This window comes from Antechinus flavipes, chromosome 2 (genome assembly GCF_016432865.1).
Source record: "Antechinus flavipes isolate AdamAnt ecotype Samford, QLD, Australia chromosome 2, AdamAnt_v2, whole genome shotgun sequence".
NCBI classification, from domain to species: Eukaryota; Metazoa; Chordata; class Mammalia; order Dasyuromorphia; family Dasyuridae; genus Antechinus; species Antechinus flavipes.
The window spans coordinates 135,740,535-135,764,180 of record NC_067399.1 but is presented as its reverse complement, the minus strand read 5'-3'; the positions used below and the strand labels follow the sequence as shown (position 1 = coordinate 135,764,180).

Below are 23,646 nucleotides of genomic sequence, written 5' to 3'. Positions count from 1 at the left end.
TATTGAACAAAACGATCAAGTCTGTTGAGAAGTTTCTTTAGGTATAAATTTAAGAAAATTAATGACTGAGAATTTGGATTTTATATTTGTGTTTCATGATATTCTTAAATATAAGGCATCTCTAAAAAAAAGAAAGTCATTCTTCTTTCTCTTAGTTATCTTTTTGTCTATGTAGAATCTTTTACATTTTGTGTTGGATATGCATATGTATATGCAGCTTTGGCAAATCTGTTTGCCTTTTTATTGCATTTATTAATATCTTCTACATCAATCATTTCTTTTGTAATATCTAATCTCTTGTACATCCAAAAAGTAAGTAAGCACAATACTTTGATGAAAATTTTGGCCAAATATTTAAATATATGGATTTTTTAATAGAAAGTGAAAATAATATCAAGAGCATCTTATTTTTAAGGAATTTTATCCCAGAGACCTATTGTAAAGAGTAATGTAGTTACTAAAACCTGACAAACTATTTTTAGCAATTGCTGGAATTCCAACAAAGTAATAACTTAACTCATATCTTTCTTTCACACTGGTCTCAGTGTTCTTAATTTGGCTAATTTCTGTAATGTGTTTCTTTACTGCACAGAAAGTTGGAGTGACTGGTCCCCCTGATCCACAAGTCCGCTGTCCCTCTGTCATTGAGTTTGGAAAATATGAAATTCATACCTGGTACTCCTCCCCATATCCACAAGAATACTCAAGGTACGTTGTGAGACACTATTAAGTCTTATTTTTATAGTGATAGAATATAAAATTTGGAATTAGACTCCACATCCTCACATTCTCTTGTATCAATCCTCTGTTCTTTATAGGTTTTGTATTAGACCTTTGTTGTTCTTTACCTGAATTATTACAATTAGATTCCTTATATATCATGTCATTTCCCTCTTCCCCTTCCCCCCAAAACTATTCTACAATTGCTACCAAAATAAAGTTTCTTATACATAGTTGTGTTGTAGCTATTGGCTATATCATTCTTCAGAAATCTTTAGTAGATCCTAGTTTCTATAGAGTTCAGACTTCTTTGCCAAGCATTCAAGCCTATCAGAATCGGGACTATTCTAGTTTTATCTCCTATAATATTTTCCCCAACACATTCTATACTATAGCCAAATTGGACATTCTCTTCCCCTGAAACACATACTATTTTCTCATCCCCTCCAGTGCCTTTTCTTACTCATTAAAATTTCATACCTATTCCTCTGCATGGAAAATTTTCCTCTTCTGTTAAATTCCTACCTATTCTCTTAATCCCAGCTCATATGCTAACTCCTCTAAGAGGTCTTCCTTAATATCCCTATTGGTGAGACTTTCTCAGACTTCATGATACTTTGTTTTAGAAATCTCTCATATATTTATTATGTAATTTGTGTTATAGTTAACTTGGTATCATGTCTCTTTCTCCCACTCTCTTTCCCCTGCCTGGACTACTAAGTAAACTTCCAGGGGGCAGGGACTGCATGATAAAAATTTTGTTTCTTTCTTATTGTGTAGTATAGTACTTTCCATATAGTAATATACTTGAAATTGTTGAAGTCTACAGTTCAGGAAACAGCTAGAGGGTCCTTCTGGTAACATTGATATTCACAGTTACTTTTTTTTTTATCTTAATTATGTTTGATTTTAAGTAATTTTATATGCACAATATAAAAACTTTTAATATTTGAAACTTCACGAATAAAACAAATTGGCAAAACTTTATATAGCTCCTTTCTTCATCATTAAAACTAAGTAATTTAGAAATGTATTAATTTGCAATTAGCTATAGATAAATGGAAAGATTAATTCAGATGTGACTTTATGTTAAAATATGAAATTTTAACCAGCTTAAATTTTGTAATTGAATTTGTTTGTCAGAAATTAATAGTCTCTTTTGAAAAAGGAAAAATATTAGTTTAGAAACTGTACCTTATACTTGAATAAATTGGGTTTCCAGATAGCTGTTTGGGATTTCTAGCTTCTTTCTTCTTCCATCCCCATTTTCCATTTACTGAAAATTAATTTGTGCAGTTATTAGACCTATATTAAATTTTAGAGTAGAGATTTGGGGCAGTGGAAAATGGAGTTAGTTTAGGGAATAAATCTAAAGTAGCAGAATTCCTGACTTTTTATTACACTATATAAACTGTTAATGCTTCAGTTTCTTTGCTTTGTTAACCACCTTGCAGTAAGCTGTTGTGAAGCTTAATGAGTTATTATTTGGAAAGTGCTTTGATTTCCTAGATAAAATATAATTTGAAAAAAGAATTTTTTTTGGAAGCTTCCACCTAACTTGAGCTGAACTCTCTAATACTTACTTTAGTTATATAAAAAATAAAGGAACTTTAGTTCACTTTATTTCTGTTCTACCACAAATTGGATCTTGTTCCTGCAATCATCTTCTTTCTATTTTAAACCTCTTCTAACGTGCCCCTTTTGTTGACTTTTTCTTACCTATTTATACATGTAGTTTGGTCTTTCTAATTCTAGAACAGTTTTCACCCTTCAGCCCAAATCAGTTACCAAACCCTGTTTTATCTCTCCTTGACTTCCTAAAAAGTCATCTATAATTATGACTCTACTTTTTCATTGTTTGTTCTTGTATTTTTTCCTTCTCCCACCACTATGCTGAAAGTGCCCTCTCAAAGATTGACTATTTCCCTGTACCACAAAATCCCAATAGCTTTTTCTCAGTCCTTATGAAGTGAACATAGGCTTATGAAGTGACTCATCTGAGCCATCCCCAGTCATCCTGATCTATGTCTTGCCATGACTTTGCACAGTATTGCCTCACTTAAACCCAGTTCAATTGCAAATCAAGACATTATCTTCCTAATGTCATTAGTTCTCTTAGAACAAAGGACAAATAACACCGTGGACAATCATTGCAATACAAAAAGGGCAAAAATATCTGGGGGGGGGGAGGGGAACCCTCCCCTTAAGGGGTTCACAGTTAAATGGCAGATGCAAGTAATTGTATAAGTAAGATTTGTACAGAATAAACTCAGAAGGAAGGAACTAGTGTTAAAGAGGTCCAGAAAAGGCTTCTTTCAGAAGTTGGGATCTTGGCTGAGACTTGAAAACCAGGAAAGATGAAAGGTATAGATGAGGATGAAGAAGATTCTAGGGGTGGGAATGCAGCTGGTGGAAATACACAAGATAAAGAAGTGAGTGGTATGTTTTGTGCAAAGAAGAGCAAGGGTGGGGCAGGGAGAGAACAGTGTATTTTAAGATTTTCAAAACATTTTACATATGTTAACTTAAGAAAGATAGGGATTGAAAAAAGCCATTAGATTAGGAATTAAGAGATCAGTTATAACTCTAGAGAGATCAGTTTCAGTGGAATGATACTGTTGAAAGCCAGACTGTAGAAAATTAAGATGAAAATGAGAGGAAAGAGTTTTGAGATACCCATTAAGGAGACTTTTCAAGGAGTTTAGCCATGAAATGGCTGAAAGGAATGGGGTGATAACTAAGGGATAAATAGATCAAATGAGAGGTTTTTGAGGATGGGAAACATGAGTATATCTGTAGGCAGCAAGGAACCAGCAGACACAGGGAGAATTTGAAGATTAATAAGTGTAGAGATGATAGAGAAAATAATTTGCTGGTGAAGACAAGATGGAATAGGATCACTTGTGTAAGGAGAGAGGGGCTACCTCTTAATGTGAGACAAGTGAAGGAGAGAATAGTGGCAGAAGCCATCTCTGAGTGATACTAAATGAAAAGCAGGGGACAAGAGGGACTTTTTAATGGATGGCTTTAGTGTTTTTTTAGTAAGATATGAGAGCTTTCTTAATTGAGAAGCTAGGGGCAGAGAAAGCTATGGAAGGTTTGGAAAAACAACTGTAGTGAATAGATTAGTGAATTGTGAAAGGATTGCCTTGCTGCAGTGAGTACCTAGTTGAATTTATGTAGCATAAATGTGTAATGAAATTGCCTTCAGCAGAATTGTGGGTTTTTTTTTTAAATTTTATTTTCCTAGCTTTATTCATCAGCAATTATTAAGAGCCAAGGCAGCATGGGTAGGAGTAATTCAAGACTTGAACGTGGTCTGTCAAGATGCAAGATCATCACTAAGAAAAGAAGGCAGAGGACTCACTAGAGAGGATAGTGTAGAATTGAACTGGTTTATCATGGGGTCAGGGTAGGGAAAGGAGGCCAGTGACAAATGATAGCCTGGGAAAAAATTAAGGGATAGAGGGGAGTGATGGTCATAACACATCATTTGATGTTATTTATCCACCCTTGGTTTTTAGATAGTGTCTCTTCTTTTAGCTTTTAACACACTGTGCTCTCCTTGTATTTCTTCCCTAAGTTTTTCTTTTCTTTGCTTGCTTTGATGATTCTTCTCTGAGCCACCTGCCTCTCCTTTTTTCCCCAATCCTCCTATATCTTCTCCTCCTTTTTTTTTCTTTTAAAATTATAGTGAATATTCTCTAATATTCTCTCCTTGGGTTTCTCCCTTGGCAATCACATTTTCTCTCTTGATTTTAATTATTGTCTTAATTGAGGTGACTCCCAGATTTCTATCTCATTCATTTATCAATTTGTTTGTTCAATAAATGTTTATTCTGAATTAATTTGTGGCAAACATTGTACTAGGCAGTGGGGATACAAAGACAAAAACAAAACAGATTCTGCCTTTCTGGTACATTGTTTCTTAAGAATTAGCATTTATATTGGGCTTTTAAGTTTTCAAAGCACTGTACGCAAATTAGCTCTTTTGATCCTTGTAGTAATCCTGAGAGATAGCTTCTATTATTATCCTCATTTTGCAGATGAGAAAATTGAGGCTGAGAAAGGTTAAGTAGCTTCCTAATGTCACTAAGCTAATAAGTTTCTGAAGAAGAATTTGATCTCAAGTCTTCCTGATTTCAACTCCTCCTATCCATTGCATATACTATTGAATAGAAAACTTCCAAACTATAGCTTTCATTTTCTGTAGTGTCTAGTATAATATCTAGCACATAGCAGGTTTTTGATAAGTGCTTATTAAATTGAATATAGAAAAAGAAATCTACTTATGTTCCATTGGTGTCACAAACTCAGCTTATTAAAAACCAGCTCTTTATCTTTACTTCAAAACTTATTCTTTCTGAATTCATTCTTTCTCTTAGTAGACCACCATTTGTTAAATTTCCTATGTTTAATTGTGGATATGATCTTTGGCCCTTTTCTTTCTTTCCCTTTTCATATCCTTTCATGTTCTTTTTAATCTGAAGCTTTATCTCTGGCATCAGTCTTTTTTCTGTTTCTATTAGCACTAATTGCTACCTACCTGGATTATTGTAATAGATTTATAATTCGTCTTTGTGCTTCTGTTCTCAGCCAATATTAGTATTTTTGTACTCATGCCAGATTAATTATTTTTCTGTATGGATCTAATCACTTCATTACTCTGTTCAGTCCTTTAATATATCTCAGTTGTCTACCGATAAAAGTTCAATCATCTAAGCCTGGTATTCAAGCTCTTCTGTAATATAGTTTTATCCCACCTTTCTAGTTAAACCTCAGTCTTATTCCCCTTCAGACAGCAATTCTTATCCTTTTCTCTGTTATATGAAACCTATAGACCTCAGAATAAAATAACTTACAATGCAACAACTTATCTACATTCATTCATCCTACTAATTCTAGTAATGCCTATTTAATTAAGATTTTAGAATTTTTCTCTCTCTGACTTCTTTATACTAAAACAGGTTAGTAAACTGTGGCCATCAGGCTAAATATTTGCCCTTCTATCTGTTTTTCTACAGCTCTTAAGCTATGAATGTTTTTTTACATTTTTATTTTTTTAAAAGTGATCTATTGACTAAACCATATTTGGCCATTAGGCCAAATTTACTTACCTCTCATCTAAAATTTAGAAAGCATTCATGATCAACCAGTAATCATGTCAGCCAGTAAACATTTATCCAGAAGCTACTATGGTGTTGGACATTGGACCAAAGGCATGTTCTGTCCTTCAAGTAACATAGTAGAATGAGGGAGACATCAGATAAACAAATAAGTACAAACAAGTTGTATACAGGATAAATAGGTAATAATTAAGGGAAGGAAGACATTGGAGTCATGAGAGGTCGGGGAAGGCTTTCCTTTCTAGAAGAAGAGTTGTTAGCTGGGACTTAAAGGAAGCCAGTGGATAGGGGTGAGGAGGGAGATCATTCCAGGCATGAGGAGAACAATCTGTGAAAATGCTAAGTTGAGAGATGGAATGTCTTGTTGATGGATCAGGAGGCTACTGTCACTAGATCAAAGAGTATATATGTTAGTAAGATATAAGAAGACTGAAAAGCAAGGATGGAGTCAGGTTATTAAGGTCTTTGGACAAAGAATTTATGTTTGATCCAGGAGATGATAAAGAACCACTAAAGTTTATTGAATAGGGGAGTAATGGGGTAGGATTTACATTTGAAGAAAATTACTTTGGTGACTGACTAGAGGATGGATTGGAGTGGGGAGAGACTTGAGGCAGAGAGACCCACCAGCAGGCTATCAGAGTGTCCAGGCAGGAGTTGATAATGGTCTGAAACCAGGATAGGGACAGTATCAGAAAAAAATAGGGAACATAATTGAGAGATCTTGCAAAGCTTAAATGGACAGATCGTGGCAACAAATTGGTTATGGAGGGAAAGAGAGAGTGAGGAGTGAAGGATAACTTCTAGGTTGTGGAATGGGGAGACACTGGAAGGTGCAATGTTGCCTTCTGTTGTAATAGAGAAGATGAGCAGGGGAGGGTTAGGGGAAAAGATATGAGTTCTGTTTTGGACATCTTAAACTAAGATGTCTACCTGATATCCACTTTGAGGTGTTAGAAATGAAGTTGGAGATGTGAGTCAATAGAGAAGTTAGGTTAGGATAGGGAAGTTTGAAAATATAGGTAATTAAATCCATAGGAGGTGATGAGTTCACAAAATGAAGTAGTATAGAAGAAGAAGGGAAGAAGTCTCAGGACAGAGCCTCTGGATAGAGCCTCTGGATGTGATGTGGAAGAGGTCGCAGAAGAGGAGTGGTGAGATAGGAAAACCAGGAGAGAAAAGAGTCTCAAAAAGGAGAGTGACCAGCAGTGTCAAAGGCTTCAAAGAAATGAGAGAAAATGAGGATTGAGAAAAAGTCTCTGGGTTTAGTGATTCTTTTCCATTCATTAGATCCAGAGCTAGAAGGTGCTTTCAGAAGTCATATAGTCTAGGGAGAGATGTAGATGCAGAGTGGTGAATGACTTGCCCAAGATCATGCCATATAGTAAATAGCAGAGTCAGGATTTGAATTCAGGCCCTTTCACTCCCTGGCCAGTAGTCTTTTCATGGCATAAAAGTGCCTCCCCTATTTCAGTAGGCGTCAATCATCTTTTCACTTGTTCTAAGTTAAATTCTTTCCAAGTTATTGACCAAATGTTCAGGCCTTGATATTAATTTTTAAAAATTTATTTGCCTTTTAAAACAAAATCTAGTCCCAATAATGTGTAAAAAATTAGAGGAACTGGGCTCTTTTAAAAATTCATAGAGTGGGGGCAGCTGAGTGACGCAGTGGATAGAATATCAGCCTGAAGTCAGGAGGACCTGAGTTCAAATCTAGCCTCAGAGACTTAACACTTCCTAGCTGTGTGACCCTGGACAAGTCACTTAATCCCAATTGCCTCAGCCAAAAAAAAAAAATCATATAATAATTACTGTTGGGAAGTATGGTTACATTTCAGGGAATCCATATTAGATTAAATTGATGTGTTTCAACAAGCAACCCTCTGTCTCACTCTCAAAGGAATATGTTATTTTTTCCTCTACTCTGGAACAGTTAAAATAATTAGTGAATAGCCACGATTAGAATGTGTCCTTGTTAGCCTTCAGCTCTTTTCTGCCATGTCATGTTGCTTATACAATCTAATCTCTAGTAGGAGAAATGAATAGGTTAAAGACAGCTTGGTAAAAGAAAGAACACTAAACTTAGAGACCAATGATCTGGATTGGGGTCCCAAATCTGCCAGTAGTTATTTGACTCCAAATCACAGTGGTTTTGAGCTATGAAACCTTAATTTCCAATCTATAAAATGATTGGATTATACTACATAATTCCTAACTCCTCTTCCAGTAAGTTCTGTGATTCTCTTAACATTTTTTTATATTCCTTATTATTTTATATTTACATCACCATTAAGCTTTGTGAGCTAATATTTTAATAGATTGTACAAACAGGTAAAAAGATAAATAAACAATTTTAAAAAGGAAAGAGTGCTAGCAATTAGGGGAATCTAGAAAGACTTCCTATAGGAGGAGATATATGAGTATTATCTTGAAGGCTGTTAAGGATTCTGAGAGATGGAAGTGAGGGTACATCCAAGAAAAAATAGGTAGCCTATTTAAAAAGACATAATAGCTGACAATGGAATTTCAAGTTTAGGATAATTTTCACTGGAACAGCAGTTATATAAAGGGGAATAATATGCAATAAGTCTAGAAAAGTGGGTTTTAACTTGCCAGATTAAAGGGCTTTACTAGCTAAGCTTAGGAGTGTGTATTTTATTCTAAAGGCCAAGGCAGCTACTGAAAATTCTTGAACAAGGAAGTGACATGATTAGTCTTGTATCCTAGGAATATCAATTTGGCAGCTATACATTGGAAGAATACTTTGGAGACGACTCTTTAAAGCCTGGAGTCCAGTTAGGACGCTATTGCCATAGTACTAATTGAGAAATGATTATTCTATGAATTAGAATGGTAGCTTTGGGAATTTACAAAAGGGATGAATGTGTAAAGAATGTTACAGAGATGAAATTGATAAGATTGGACAACTATTTGGATATGGGAAATGAAGGGAAGGAAAGAGTTGAGGTGTACAATTTAGTGTCCTCAGGAGAAATAAGGGAGAAGTTTTGAAACAAAGACAATAAGCTCCATTTTGGACTTGGTTAGTTTGAGATGCTTAGGTAAAATCCAAGTGGAAATGTCTATTAATCCATTAATTCTCTTGGGTAGGAGTTCAAGTGATATTGGAGCAGAGATTGCTACTATTCCACGTACTTGTCTTGGATACTAGGATAAGAACCCTTCCTGAGAAGCATTTCATTAGCTATTTTAGCATCAAGAGAAGCATTGCTTCCAGTCCTTAAAAGCTGAAAGCTCATGCTTGTTTCCCAGGATAGGAGGGATTCATCATAATGGTTAAACTAAGGCTGTATCACATAGGACTCCTTGGGACTATCATATCCCAAGAGTTCAGCAAAATGCTCTAGTAATCCATCTATCTTTAAGATACTTAGCAAATATTCAAGCTTAACTCTTATTGCACAACTTATATCAGCTGTTGAGAAATATCTTTCAGAAACAGAAGTTTTAGTACTACATGTTACCTAATGTTTTTTATGGTAGTATTTCTATGAACAACTACTACTACTGAAGTTTTATGTACTAATAATACCAGAAGAAATCTTTTTATTTGAAGCTTATAAGACATTTCTCTTTAGATCAACAGCTTCCATTCCTGGAATTGGTTATAAAAAAAATGAGCATTTAATATGGGACCTGACAGGATAGAAATAAATAAGGTGATAGCACTATCTCTCTTTTTATACACAATAGCAAATCTTTTAGTTCGGTTAGACCAGGGGCTAGTAATCTTTCAAAAGAGAAGAACAAGGTTTTATAATATTTTTAATCTTCCTTCCTCTCTCCTTTCTTCTGTCTTTTATCTTTCTGCTTTTCTTTCAGTTGGTGATAGGGATTTTGCATCATTTGATCTGTAAGATTATGTTTTTAACTTATACAAGTTCAGTAACTTAATAATAATTTACAGCCATCAAAAAGTACTTGTTATAATAAGCATATATGTGATCCAGGAACTGGAAAGAGGTCCTGAACTTAAATGCTACGTTTTCCAATGCAAATTATATTGTAGACCAATAATATATCAAAATTTTTTACCATGGGCTGTGTTGCTTTTTGAAGCTTTGTTGGCAGCTCATGGTAGCTACCATTGAGAGAGAAAGGAGCAAAAGGAAAAAGAGAGAAAGTGTTTTATAAGTTCTGGTTTTTTGTTTTGTTTAAGTTTATAAATTTTAAGAACCAAATACTTTTGATAGTAAAAATTTTGTGGACCAGTAAATAACAAATTGATTTTTGGATTGGGTTGTCACTGAAGCTTTTAAAAGAAAGAAAATCTATTACATATCTTAGGAAGTCAGTATTATTATTACTTTGTGACTTTGTAGTTAGAATAAAATAATTAGTTGCTATTATTTGACTCAGTATTTTTATTCCCTTTACAAACACAATGCAGTAAAAAGAAAAACAATTTTTTTGAAGTTTCTAATAATCATATAGAGAGAAACATTTGCTTATCACTGAGTTGCAACATTTTATACTGAAGAAGTGAAATCACCTCTTGAGAATTACTTCTGAGCCTTCAACACAGTTAGATGAGTTAAAATTGTACATTGAGGTTTTACTGTTAGTGAATTGAGCTAGAGTAGAAGAATAAAAGGTATGTTTTATCCATTTTGATAGTCATCATGAGGATATTATTCCCTTTGTAGGTTTCACTAGGAAAAACTTATTTCGAACTCCAGCAAGGCTCACTGGCAGTTATAAGATATTTATCAGTCAATTAATAGAACTACGGGACCACTTTAAATGCCTAGATTTATGGATGATTTCTTTAAGCAGCTAGGTTAGGAAAGTTTGTAGTGAGGAAGAGATAAGTTATTTATCTTTCTATATTCTTACTGAGAAAGAAAGCAGTGAATTTTGAGGTAGCATACAAGGGAAATAGAACAAAGTAGCTTAGAAAAAACTTGGTGTCTGCTACATAGTTTTACCAATGGTAATTAAAAGGTTATTTTAAAGCTTTATTTTGATAAGATTTGTACAAATATTAGAAACTATATTAACTTGTCTAAAATGAGAAATACTTAGAAAACATGTTGTACTTAATCAGAAATGCCAAATGATAGCAACTTTTCAAACTTAAAATGAATGCCTGGTTTAAAAAAAAAATTAAGACTACTACTCAAACATCACAGAAAAAGAAATGTAATATAATAATATTGCCAGTTTAGAGATTTTAATGTTGAACATCTTAGACAATTGGATGTAAATTTAATGAAGAAAGATAGAAATTATTTAAAGGTGCAAAAGGCATTCAACAGTAATTAATGATAATAATAATAAGGCAAAATGATAACAGTAGCAATCACTTAAGATAGTAAGAGACTAGATTGGACCAAGAATCTTTTTTTTTTAAAACGAATATCTAAAAGATCACTACAAATAATGTATTTGTAACACAATATGATTTTATTATTTTAAAAAACATTCATTAATATTGGGGACAAAGAAAGTATAAAAACCTTAGAAAAACCTAACATTAAAAAACAGATGTCTTCTACACGAGCACATTCTTTAAATCAAAATTTTTTTCTAATGTGCTACTTGAAGTTTATTTACAGTTTTTATTGCGTATGCTTAACATTTTTATATCATGTTTATTACTAGGAAGATCTGGGTTCAAGTCCTGGCTTTTTGACCTTGGAAAAGTCACTTACCTCTTATGCTATAGGCTACTTAACTCTTTTAGTGTATAAAATTGCAGAGAAGGTGTTAACCTATGTCAATAGAGTTCCTTATTCAGCATTTTCCTATGCTAGTGAAATCAAGCCCAGAACCTGTCCCTATTCCTTTTATTATTATTTTCATACTACTAATGTATGTAACCAGGTCCTTTTTTTTTCTTAGATGGTGAAAATGTTTTTTGAGCTAGCAGTTAAAAACCAAAAAATTTGCTGTATGCTATTTTATCTTGATTATATCATGTATCAGCTTGTTATATTATGATTTCATAAATTTAATTTAGAATGAATAATTGATTATATTTTCTTTTTTTGAAGAGAAATGATGAACCCTGAGTTTTAGAGTCCAGGATAGAATAAAAACTAACTCTGTATTCAAAATATGTGGAGTCTATTCTTTTTTTTATACTCCATTAAAACCTTATTCCAGTGTTTCATCTTGTATGAAGGTGACACACCAAGTTCTCAAAAGCCATGCCACTGGAGTTCAAGCCCTGAAAGGACTTTGATTATGGGTCTGACAATGGATGGCACATCTGTCATCAGAAGACCAGACTAAGTTTGGAGAGCCTTATTACCAGAATGTTGGCTACCAGGTGATATATTTTTTTGGCCTTGGCTTAGTCAGAAAAACTGGGTTCTGGTCCTGGCTTTGTTGATAACTAGTAGTGTGGCCTTAGGCAAGTCATTCTTTGTACCTCAGTTTACTCATCTTTAAAATTAGAGGAGTAGACTAAATGATTCTTTAAAGTCCCTCTCAGCTACATAAATTCCGGGATCCTTTGATTTGTAAAACATGGTTAGGAACATTTTTACCAGAAAAAGTTGTGTGTATCTTATGATAGCTAGGAGTATGTCAATGAAATATTTTGATCCTTTCATCATAGAACCAAACTGAAACACAGTTGAAGAATCATTTAATTCAACTCCCATGTTTTCAAGAGGAGGGAACTGAGCTTCAGAAAGGTTAAGTGACTTGCCTAAGGTTAAAGAACTGCTTATTGTCAGACCTTGGACTCAAACCCAGGTCTTCTGACTCCCAAGTCTAGTCCGTTTTCCAATGTGCCATGCTGGCTCTAACCTATTCCTTTCTATTGTTAGATAATAGGTTGTATATTCAGCATGGTCTGGTAGAAAGAGCACAGAACTAAGAAACTTGGGTTCTAATCCTGCTTCTGCCACTAATTAATTAGCTGTATGTGATTGTAGCCAAGCCATTTAATTTTTCTTGGCTTTAGTTTCCTTATCTTTCAAATGGGGATGATGATACAAACTGGTCCTTGCTTTATAAGGGTAGTTATGAAGCTCAGATGAGATAATCAATGTGGGGGTGGGGGTAAGCTTTTGAAAGCTTTAAAAGACCCTGTAAAAAAGGTGGTAGTACTTGTTATTATTATTTAGTGTGGCCCAGATCAATCAAAAGCCCCATTTTTTCATCTTTATTTACAGGCTGCCTAAGTTGTACCTTTGTGAATTTTGTCTAAAGTATATGAAAAGTAGAACTATTCTACAACAGCACATGAAGAAATGTGGTTGGTTCCACCCTCCTGCTAATGAGATTTACAGAAAGAATAATATCTCTGTCTTTGAGGTAAGGTATACATTTTTAGTGGTTGTTCTCTGTTTAATTTTTAAATTGTAGTGATTTTTTTTTTTTGTAGTATCCAACTCTGTATTCTGGTCATTCTTTAGATCTTTAGAAACGTGATTAATCTTATTGTGACATACATACATCAAAGAGGACAGTAGTGTGAAGAGTGAACATAATTCTACCTATCCTGAATAGACTTAGGCTATAGTATTATTTAAAATGGAGTCCACAACTCTGTTTAGAGACATCATTCATTGCTTTTAATTAACAAGACTTGTGATTTTTCTGAGTGCATGCTGTTATTATGATAGGCACTGTGTCTATGACATTATGATTATATTTCTTTCTGTATGCCCCTTTTCTATTCAATTTAAGACATACTGTTGTCCATCTGTCTCTATCTTGTGCCTAAAAATGAAGTACTCTAGAAGACATATTCTTTCTCCTTAAGTAAGCCATATAGATAAATAAATACATAAAACAACTAGTTAACAATGTAAGATATTAAGAGCCCAACTGAGCAGTGCATTTAAGTGCCAGAGAAATTTAAAGTCAGAAGAAATAATGCTAATTTGAGCTGGAGTAAAACAGTGTAGTGTCTTTTACTGTTATGTACGCAATAGGCACAACAAATTCTTGTTGTACGAATGAATCCTATGTCATCAGTACATGAATCCCTGATGGGTTAAAAGACAATTCTTTACTATGTATGGTTTTTGAGCAGGAGTCCCCAGAAAGCTAATAGTGACCAACTATTGACTATAAAACTTGACATAGTCACTGAAAGCTTAGTAAATGCCACTCAGTTCTTCCTTTTTCTCTCTCTGTTTCCCTCTGTTAAAATTCTGATAAGGATTAGGCAAGGCACATGGTGTGGTGCTGGTTTCTGGCTGTGCTACATCCTTATACTCTCTTTTTCTTCCCCTACGCTTAAGTTGTCAGCATATTTCCCAACTTCTCTCCTTTCACTACCTGAAATCTGGTTTTCCCTTGAGCCACATTTTTTGGCTGGCTTCTTTAATGCTGGCTGTTTCCCCTCTTCTTATTTCAGAGGACTTAGGAGGAGTTACCTTTTACTCCCTCATTGTCAGTTTGTACTTTTGCTTTACTGTTGTATTTTAACACATATCTTTTGAAGTTTATTCCAGCTTACTATAACTTCCCTCTCTGTCATTTTCATTGACCAGTTTTCTTTTATGCTCATTCCATCATCTCATCTTCCTTGCCATTATCCTGAGACTGTGCATGTTGAATATGTTATTTTCATACTTTCTTGAAATTTTTAACTTCCTTAATTTCTCCTTCAGCTCTACATCAGCCATTAACTTGAGTGGGCATACCTCTATTCTCAATGTCAATTGAAAGTACTCAGCTTCTATGTCCTAAAATCTGGGATTCTATCTGACTATAGACCTTTGTCTTTCTAAGCATCCTTTTTCTCTTTATTATTGTCGCACTTATTCTTGACCTCCATTATGACCTTTGGTCTTTGAATTTTCTGTATCTTCTAGTCTATCAATCCTATTCTGCCTTTCATTCCTACTGGTTTTGATCCTTCTAGTCAGCTAATTTAGTAATCTAATGAGATAACATTTGTAAAGTGCTTATTAGCACAGTATTTTACACATGGTAGGTGCTATATATAAATGCTTATTCCTTTTCATCCTCTCTTAATACTTTCTCCACCATTGTCTTTCAGAATCTTCTGACACTCTGCCATCCCACTCAGTAGCTTCTTCCATATACTTTTCCTTCTCATGTTTTTGGCTGCTATAAGCTTTTAAGAATATCACTAAAATGATGTTTACCACAAGTTATGCTATTATCAGCCTAGCCTTTGCTGCTGCATTGCAATCCTTTAACTCATTTTAATTTAGACTCTTATATTAATTATATACAACACTGACTTCTCCATCCCTTTCCTTAAGTCCCAAATATATACTCTTCTTTACTCTCAGCAGATGACATTACAGTCCCTCTGACTTTACTGAGAATATTGACATCATTGGACTTGAAATCTGAGTTTTTATCTATTCATCCTAAGTACTCAGTGCTCTAATATAGTTTCAGAGGAAATGGTGATTCTTCTTTTTGCTGAAGATGTACCCTAAATATACTGTCGTGATCTCCTTTGTGACCTTGCTGCATCAAATAATCTCCCTTTTCTTTTCCCTCTTCTCTCTCCCTTTTTCTCTCCCTCTTCCTCTTTCTTTCCCTCCCTGTCTCCCTTCTCCCCTTTCTTCTTCCATTACCAGATTCTACCTCTTCCCTCTTTCCCTTCACCTTCCTTTCTGCTTTCTTTTCCTGCCTCTTCTCTGGCCTTGTCTCCTTCCAGTTTCTCTACTGTCTGCTTCTTCCCTCAGCCTACAAATATACCTAGCCTAGTTTAGTCTGTAGAAAAAAGGCCTAGAACTGTGATTTTCTTAGTATTGGGAACTCCTAGATGAGGAAATTCTGCTAATAAAGGGTGACACCTTCTCTTCAGCTTTCACTAATGTACTAAGAATTTAAGTGCTCCCAGGTCTTAGAGTAGGTATGTGTCAGAGGCAGGTCTTGAACCAAAATTTTCTCTGCTTTGAAGTTGACTCAACATTATTTTATCCTGCCTCTTAATTTAAACTCTCTGTCCTTAAGAAAACCTTTCCTTGGCTCTGCTACACCCCCAAACTATCTTTCCTCCTCCTCCTTCTTCTTTCTTTTTTCTTTCTTCTTTTTCTTCTTCATCAGATTTTTAGGAGGAATAAACTACATATACCATCTTTACTTCCTTGCTACTACTTCACTTATCATTTTATGATCTGGCTTCCATCCTTAGTACTATATTAAAATATCTTTATTAAGGCCCCTAATGACCTCTTCTGTTCTTACTTACCTCTGCATCATTTAACACTGTTTCACCTTCTCTTCTTTAGGCTTTTGAAGTACTGTCTTTTCTTGGTTCTCCTACTTCTCTGACTATTCCTTTTTTGTTTCTGATAACTCACCAACATTCCATTCCTTAAACATGGATATTTCCCAGAAGTCTAACCTTAATACTTTTCCTCTTTCTATATTTTACCTTCAGTGATCTTACCCATTTTCATGCTTTCAGTAATTACCTCTGTGCAGACTATTCTCTAAGTTTTATATTTGTACTCCCCAGTCTCTTTCCAGATCTCCTGTTTCATATCTTCTAGTACTCATTGTACATTTGTTTTAATGACATCTCAAACTAATCAAAACTAGAACTGAATCATTACCTTATGCCACACCCCATCTACCCCTTCCCCCCCAAAAAAAGTAAAGAATACAAAAGAGAACCTATTCCTGTCTCTAACTTTGTCTGATGACACCTGACCATCATCTTAGTCATTTAGACATGTAGTCTTGCAGTTTATTTTGGTAATCTCAATATCCAATTGCTTATTTTGTTAATTCCTCCTATATAATATCTCAGATCTTTGCTTACAAGCAACTCCACTGTAACACCCTTATTCAGGCTCTTTTTTTTTTTTTTTTTTTTTAAACCTGCACTGTTGTAATAGCTTCTTAACTCCTTGTGTTATTTCTGGTAATTCCTTTTCAGTCTAATCTATCCTTTATAGTGTTTGCCTGTGTACTCTTGCTAGTCTACTTATAGTATATTTATGATAATCACTCTTCTACCCCAAAAGCTTTAGTGAGTCATTCTTAGATACTACAATTAAAATACAACTAGATGACCAAAATCATTAAAATCTGAGTAAAATATTAAAATGATCCTGGCATTTCAGGACCCTTTGTAATCAGACACTTTTTTTTTAACCTTTCTAGTTTTAGGTTACTGTTCTTTATTCTCATTATAATTAGCATTTCTATAACACTTTAAGGTTTACAAAGCACTTTACAGATATTATTTCATTTTGTCATCACAACTCTAGTAGGTAGATATTATTAGTCCCATTTTACTGTTGAGGAAATTGAGGCAGAGATAAGTAGAATTTCCCAACAACTCTGATCTCTCCCCTCAACCTGTCCCTCTACCCTGTTCGTGAAAGTCGTCTCTCCTTCAGATTTTTCATACCATTCATACTGCCTGGGCCATTCCTTTGCATTCATTCATCCCCCTAAATATTTGCATATCTATCCTTCTGCCTCTTCGCATTAAATTATAAATTCCTTAAGGGAAACTGTCCTTGAAGTTAGAAACATATATAAAGTGCTGTCACAAATGTTGATCCCAGAATTTTTTAATAATGTAACATAAGTAGATTTGTATAGCTAGAAAGTAGACTTGAAACTAGGTCTTTCTTCTTATAAATCCTTGTTTTTTTCTGAATATCAAGGGCATTTTGCAGTTATTCTCAAGACTAGATTTATCTTTTAATCTTATTTGATTTAAAAGCTGGTTAAAAACTCTAAAACTACCAATTAATGTTTCACTTCATTGTATCTAAACTTTGACATGGCTTTCCACAAAAATGAGGCCCTTATAGTTTAGCTCTACTTTTTATTAAATATCAAAACAGTACTAAATTCTAAAAACTCATCAACATCTCAATATCAATTATTTACAATGTTTCCCTCTCTCCCCCCCTTTTTTAAAGGTGGTTAAGTGAGGCAGCATAGCTTAGTGCTTTGGAGGCTGATCTTTGAGTTGGGAACATCTTAGTTTAATTCCTACCTCTAATACTGAATGTATGACTGTGGGCAAATCACTTAATTTCTCAGTATTCCCAGAGAGCTCTTTTAAGATTATTACTCATAGATAGGTTAATCTGCATTGGAGATTCCTCCACACAAATCCACCCTTCATTACTCCTTAATCTCTTATACCCCCCAATACTACTCGGGATAATATATTTTGATGAAACAGATAGGGATTTATGAATTCAGGCATGGACAGAATTTCTCTAACATATATAGCCATGTCAACAAGAAGTTTGTATTAATAGGAATAGCTTTCTTTTTAAAAGAAAAGTGCTATTGCAGAAACACAATTCTACTAATATATTTTTATTAGGATTAAACCAGTCAGTCCATTTTTGCTGGACAACTACTAAAAAATTGAATTTGCTTGTAAAGAATTACCTATTCATTAGTTTTCAGAAGTAATTGCTTCTCACTTTTCCAAGGTGAGAAATGTTGAATAAATGAATGAGATTGCACATAATAAATCCATTAGAAGAAACATGGAGATCCCTCTTTTAAAGGGAAAAAATAGATTCATATAACTTTAGCTTTCAAATTTTGCCAACCCCATCCTTTTCTTTAAATGATCCCATAGATCAGCTTATAGCTATCTTTTGGAGAGTAACAGCCAGTATATCTGATATCTATATGCCAAGGTATTGAGAGAAATCTAATCTTAGTAGCTATTAGGAAAAAGGAAATGTGAAAACCAACAAGATACTCTCTGCTTCTACTCTTAATCACTCTAGTTCGAAGAGAGGTCTTGCTTGGCTGATTGCTCTCTCGGGTGCTTTAGCCCAGCAACAGGGACTTCAGCATTCCTCCTTTTAAAACTGTAACAGTGTTATTGGAACCCATCAACAATGGAGGGCATTTTAGTATCCCTGGCCATTAGGATACATCATTCTAAAAAGTGTTATGATAGGTGTAAAAAAAAATGTATGAATTAAATTTTTGTCAGTCTTTTTAATGCATTAAGGAAGTTTGTTCAGTGAATCCTTCAAAGAATACTTTTGTAAGTTTGACTGATTTGTGAAGCAAACTTGTATTTTGTCAAGTTCATTTTTTTTTTTTTTTGCATTTTGGGAATCACTCTGGGTTCTAGAAATATCTTCATTATTATGATCTTAAAACAGTAGCTGGATTGTAAAGTACTTATACCTAATTCTGTGACTTTTGTAGAAAAATTTCTACGGAACCATGTTAACCTAATTTGTCTTGTTTTTTTTTTTTTTTTTTCCTCTAGGTTGATGGAAATGTCAGTACAATTTACTGTCAAAACTTGTGCCTATTGGCAAAGCTGTTTCTTGACCACAAGACACTCTATTATGATGTGGAACCATTTCTTTTCTATGTTTTAACGCAGAATGATGTCAAAGGTTGCCATCTTGTTGGTTACTTCTCTAAGGTAAGCACTTCAGAATGAAAGTATTATGGGCACTGAAAATATATAGATTCACATAAGAAACATGGAGGTGTACTTACTTCCAGTCTTTTCCAGTAGAAAATCAGGGTTATGATATTCTCTGGATACCATCCAAGTTTTAGAATCTAGATTTTATGTAGAAAGAATTCAGAAACTCAGACCATGAAGCTGCTTAGTAACATTGAACAGAATGTATTCTCTTAGGGACCTTAACTATAGTTACTACTCAAGGGGAAAGGTTTTTAAATGACTTTTTATTCCCTTGGGTGGTGATGGATAGAACTTCTTGTGAAGTAAACACAGTCATTATCCACCATGTTCTGTGAATTAATTTCTAGTTTTTGTCATGTCTTCTTGATAGGGATTTTTGGTTCTTTTAAGCTAGCAAGTACTTCATGGAGCCTTAGCTTACCGTGATTATTTCAGTGAAAAAACCTGATTTACACAAAAGTTTTCACTTTACCTCACCTTTCTATTCTAACTGCAGCATTAAAAACAATTAAAAACAAAGGAAGCAGACCTTATTGGAAATCCTGATTTACAAAACAGATGGTTTAGGGTGTTATGATCAGTTTTACAGAACAATTTACCATAAGATTCTCTTAAACTATATGTCTTAATACAAATATGATTTAAAATATAATTTGACTATTTGCAACTTCTTAGGTACACACAAAGATGGGTTTGTTTGCCTTTTCTTTTAGGCTACACAGCATTAGAGTAGTATTAGAATAGAAGTCTCAGACCTATAAACCTTATGTGCTTATTCTTTCATTTCCAAAAAGGCTTATATTCTTTTAGCAATTGTGTTTCCATGAAATTGGTGAAATTCCTACACTGAACTTTGCCAGTGATAGAGTTTCTGAGTTGTTGAAAGTTTTAGGTGTTGCCATTTTTATTTTCCTAGAGTTATTGCTTTATGGTTATTGTCCTGTTTTTCCTCGTGAGGTATTTCTCTTTGCTATTCCCAGAAGGCTGTGACTTTTACTGTTAGCCTTTGTTTCATAATAATTAAACCTGCTGTTCAGTATTACTAGCCTGTTGTTTTTAAATTTTGTTTCTCTCTTTTTTTTTTTTTTGACCACCAGGAAAAGCACTGCCAACAGAAGTACAATGTCTCCTGCATAATGATTCTTCCACAGTACCAGCGCAAGGGTTATGGCAGGTTCCTCATTGACTTCAGTAAGGAACATATCAAAATGTCCATCATTTCTTTACAGAGGGGTTCATTATTTTAAAGTTAATTATGAAATATAAAATTGTATTTGTTGTCAATGCCTTTTGACATATTCACATGTGGAACTTTACTGCTCTGAGTTCTTTGCACAGAACCACTAATATTTTTCTTTTGGGTTAGAAATTAAGTATTTTAAAATAATAATGTCATATGTCAATTCCTTGTATCTCCTATAAAAATGACTTGGATGAGGAATTATAGAGTTCATATGGAACTTAATTTCACACAGTTCTTCTTTCTAAAATAAATACTTAAACTACATCACATGAGTCCCGAAAGTAGTGCCAGTAACAGAACTATAGGACTCAAAGACTTGCTGATTTACGTTTACCAAAGTTCCATGGTACTTTGGAAAATGTTACATGCCTATTAGGATTGTTGTTATTGTTGTTAAAATATTCTGCCACATGGGGAAAATATATACTACACCTTAATCATTTGTGAAATTTTAAATTTTAATTCAAAGAAACTAAAACTGCAGATTAATGCTAAAAAGCCATGTTATTTATAAAGATATAATGTTAGCTCAAATTTAGTAATACAATTTCACGAAATTGTTGTAATAGTTAAAAAGTGTATAGAGGTTTGCTTTGAGTTTTATATTTATTTTAAAAGAAAGCATGTTAAGTTTGGAGAAATATTTAGAAAATGTCATTCTAGACTGGTAGTATTCTGACTTATATGGCCTGAGTGATTATGTCAGAATAATAAAATAACCAAAGCTGAGTGATTTATGTTCATGGGCTAAGTTGGCAGTGACCCATATACAGAATATGTTCAGTAAATGCTTATTGAATTGAAAGACCACTTCATATATTTATGTGAACCTTTTGTTATAATAGTAGTATAATCATATGACGATGAAAAGGTACAACTAGTATAATTAGGTAGTAAATAAATGTAAATTTGTAAAGATTAGAAGCAAATAGTAAAAAGCAGTGAAGAAAATGTACTAGTAAAAGACTTAGTGACTTAAGGTGATATAGCTTTAGTGGTATAAGAAATAACCAATAAATAAAAGTAGACAGGGCTTTAGGATGTAGGAGGCTGACAGTAAAAGATACGTAGTTTAGAAGTCTCTTTGGAAGTTGTTCAGTTCATCTTAGATTTGGCTAATAATCTGATCTAATTCTTATATTTTGTAGATGAGAGAACTGGATAAACTATATTAAAACAAAATCAGCAAACTCCAGACAACTCAGAAATTACTGCCTCCCCCCAAAAGCCCTCTCTTACTTCTTTGGAGAATCAAGTGGTTAATAGCCTAAGTGTAATTGAACCAGATGATCTTTTAGCTCTAAATGATCATCCTCTGATTTTGAATCCTCTAAATACTTCCCTTCCACTTTCTATACACACTGGTAAAATCTCTTGTACTGTCCTTTCCTGGCCAGCAGGGATATAAGATGATGAGTCATTAAGTGCTTCACTTTCCCTCTGTGTAAAGTGGAGATAACACTTATCATCTCCTTAATTCATAGGAACAATGTAATTTTGATAAAGAGACTGCAAAGTTTTTAAAGTATTTTTTTCTTCTTTCATAATTAAAACTAGCAACTATTGCCATCTAGTGGTCCTAATGTATACTTTGCCCAACGACAGGCAAATTACTGGCTTATTTAGCATCCTCATAGCATTTGAAAGCAGGATAGAACCTTGACAATTATTTCGTTCTAGTATAACTTCAAAAACATAACAAAAAGTTGTTAATTCAGTCTTTTAATAAAATGCCCCCTTTTCTAAAAACAATTACTTAAGAATAATACACAATATTTTAAACAATGCTCGCAGCAAGTTATTTTACACTAAAAATGGCTCACTTTTAGGACACTGTTGAATGTAGTGCCTGGTGATTAATATAGCTTCAATAACTGATGGACTAGTTCTCATAAATTTTTTTTTTAAAGGTTATTTGTTGTCAAAGCGTGAAGGTCAAGCTGGATCTCCAGAGAAACCATTATCTGATTTAGGGCGTCTTTCCTATATGGCTTATTGGAAAAGTGTAATATTGGAGTGCCTTTATCACCAAAATGACAAACAAATCAGCATTAAAAAATTAAGCAAATTGACTGGAATCTGCCCTCAAGACATTACTTCCACACTCCATCACCTACGAATGCTGGACTTCCGTAGTGACCAGTGAGTATACTATTTTCCTTCAGTTAGTGCTATGTCATCATTAGTGATACGGCCAGTTCTCTTACCAAATTCTTTTTTTGCCCTCTATTCAACTACTCTACCAAAATTTTGCTCTTGGAGGGCATTTAGCGACCTCTTTACCAAAAATCTGGTGGCTTTTTTAAACCTCTGTTCTTGACTAAGGAATGTGATGCTGATCACCCTTGTTTTCCTTAAAAGTCTTTCTAGGCTTCTGAACCCTGGGTTTTCTTTGTTTTGCTCTTAGTAATGGAAAGAAGCCTGGAAGAGAGAAGACCTAGAGTTGAACCTTGTCTTTGCCATCTGTTTCTTTTGTAACCTTGGATAATTTGCTTTACCTCTTTGGCCCTCAGTTTTTTCATCTGTAAAATTAGTAAGGAGAGGTGGTAACTTATAGAGTCCCTTCTAGTTCTAAAACTATTATTTTATACTTCTCCAAATTACTAGGTCTTTGCTTTTTCCCCAAAGTATAACTTTGTTTTTATTGTTGTTGTTGTTCCCTTCTCTCTTTACATTTCTCTTCATAATTTCAGATAACAGAACCATTTAAAACACTTCAATTATTACTTCTATATGGATGATTCCATGAATTTATTAGCTCTAATTTTATATAACCAATTTCTCCAAATTCATATTGACATTTCCACTCATATGTTGCTATTAATTTAGATTAAGTACACTGAAAATTCAATTCAACAGTCCCGTACCTCACACCCTAACCCTGGCAAATTGGCTCTTCTTCTAGTACCCTATTTCTGTCAAATGAAGCAACATTTTACTCATTCAAGGATGACATTCAGTGACTTTCTTGAATTTTCCTTTCTTAAAAATTTCTTGTGTTTGTTTAGTTTATCAGGTTCTGTCTTTTCTTCCATCTAAATGTTTTTTTTTTTTTTTTTATTATTCTTTCATCCTTTATTTATCTTTATGTGAGTTTCCAATACTTCTTTCATAGATTATTAAAGTATACCTGGTCATCTTTTTGCCTTCATTCTCTTTGCTTTCTCTTCTGTCCTTCACTATGACACCAGATTAGTAAT

The 23,646-nt window shown here is 33.9% G+C and overlaps 1 protein-coding gene across 2 annotated transcripts in view; it reads left to right on the top strand.

Annotated features, from left to right (window-relative positions):
- The window catches only part of KAT6A (lysine acetyltransferase 6A), a 147,591-nt gene that overhangs the window by 98,907 nt on the left and 25,038 nt on the right, over window positions 1-23,646 (top strand). For both annotated transcript variants that reach the window (XM_051975593.1, XM_051975592.1), the window contains exons 8-12: window positions 593-708; window positions 12,995-13,136; window positions 19,033-19,194; window positions 20,301-20,394; window positions 22,357-22,588. In XM_051975593.1, the coding sequence (XP_051831553.1) occupies window positions 593-708; window positions 12,995-13,136; window positions 19,033-19,194; window positions 20,301-20,394; window positions 22,357-22,588 (746 nt within the window). The remainder of the gene's footprint in view (window positions 1-592; window positions 709-12,994; window positions 13,137-19,032; window positions 19,195-20,300; window positions 20,395-22,356; window positions 22,589-23,646) is intronic.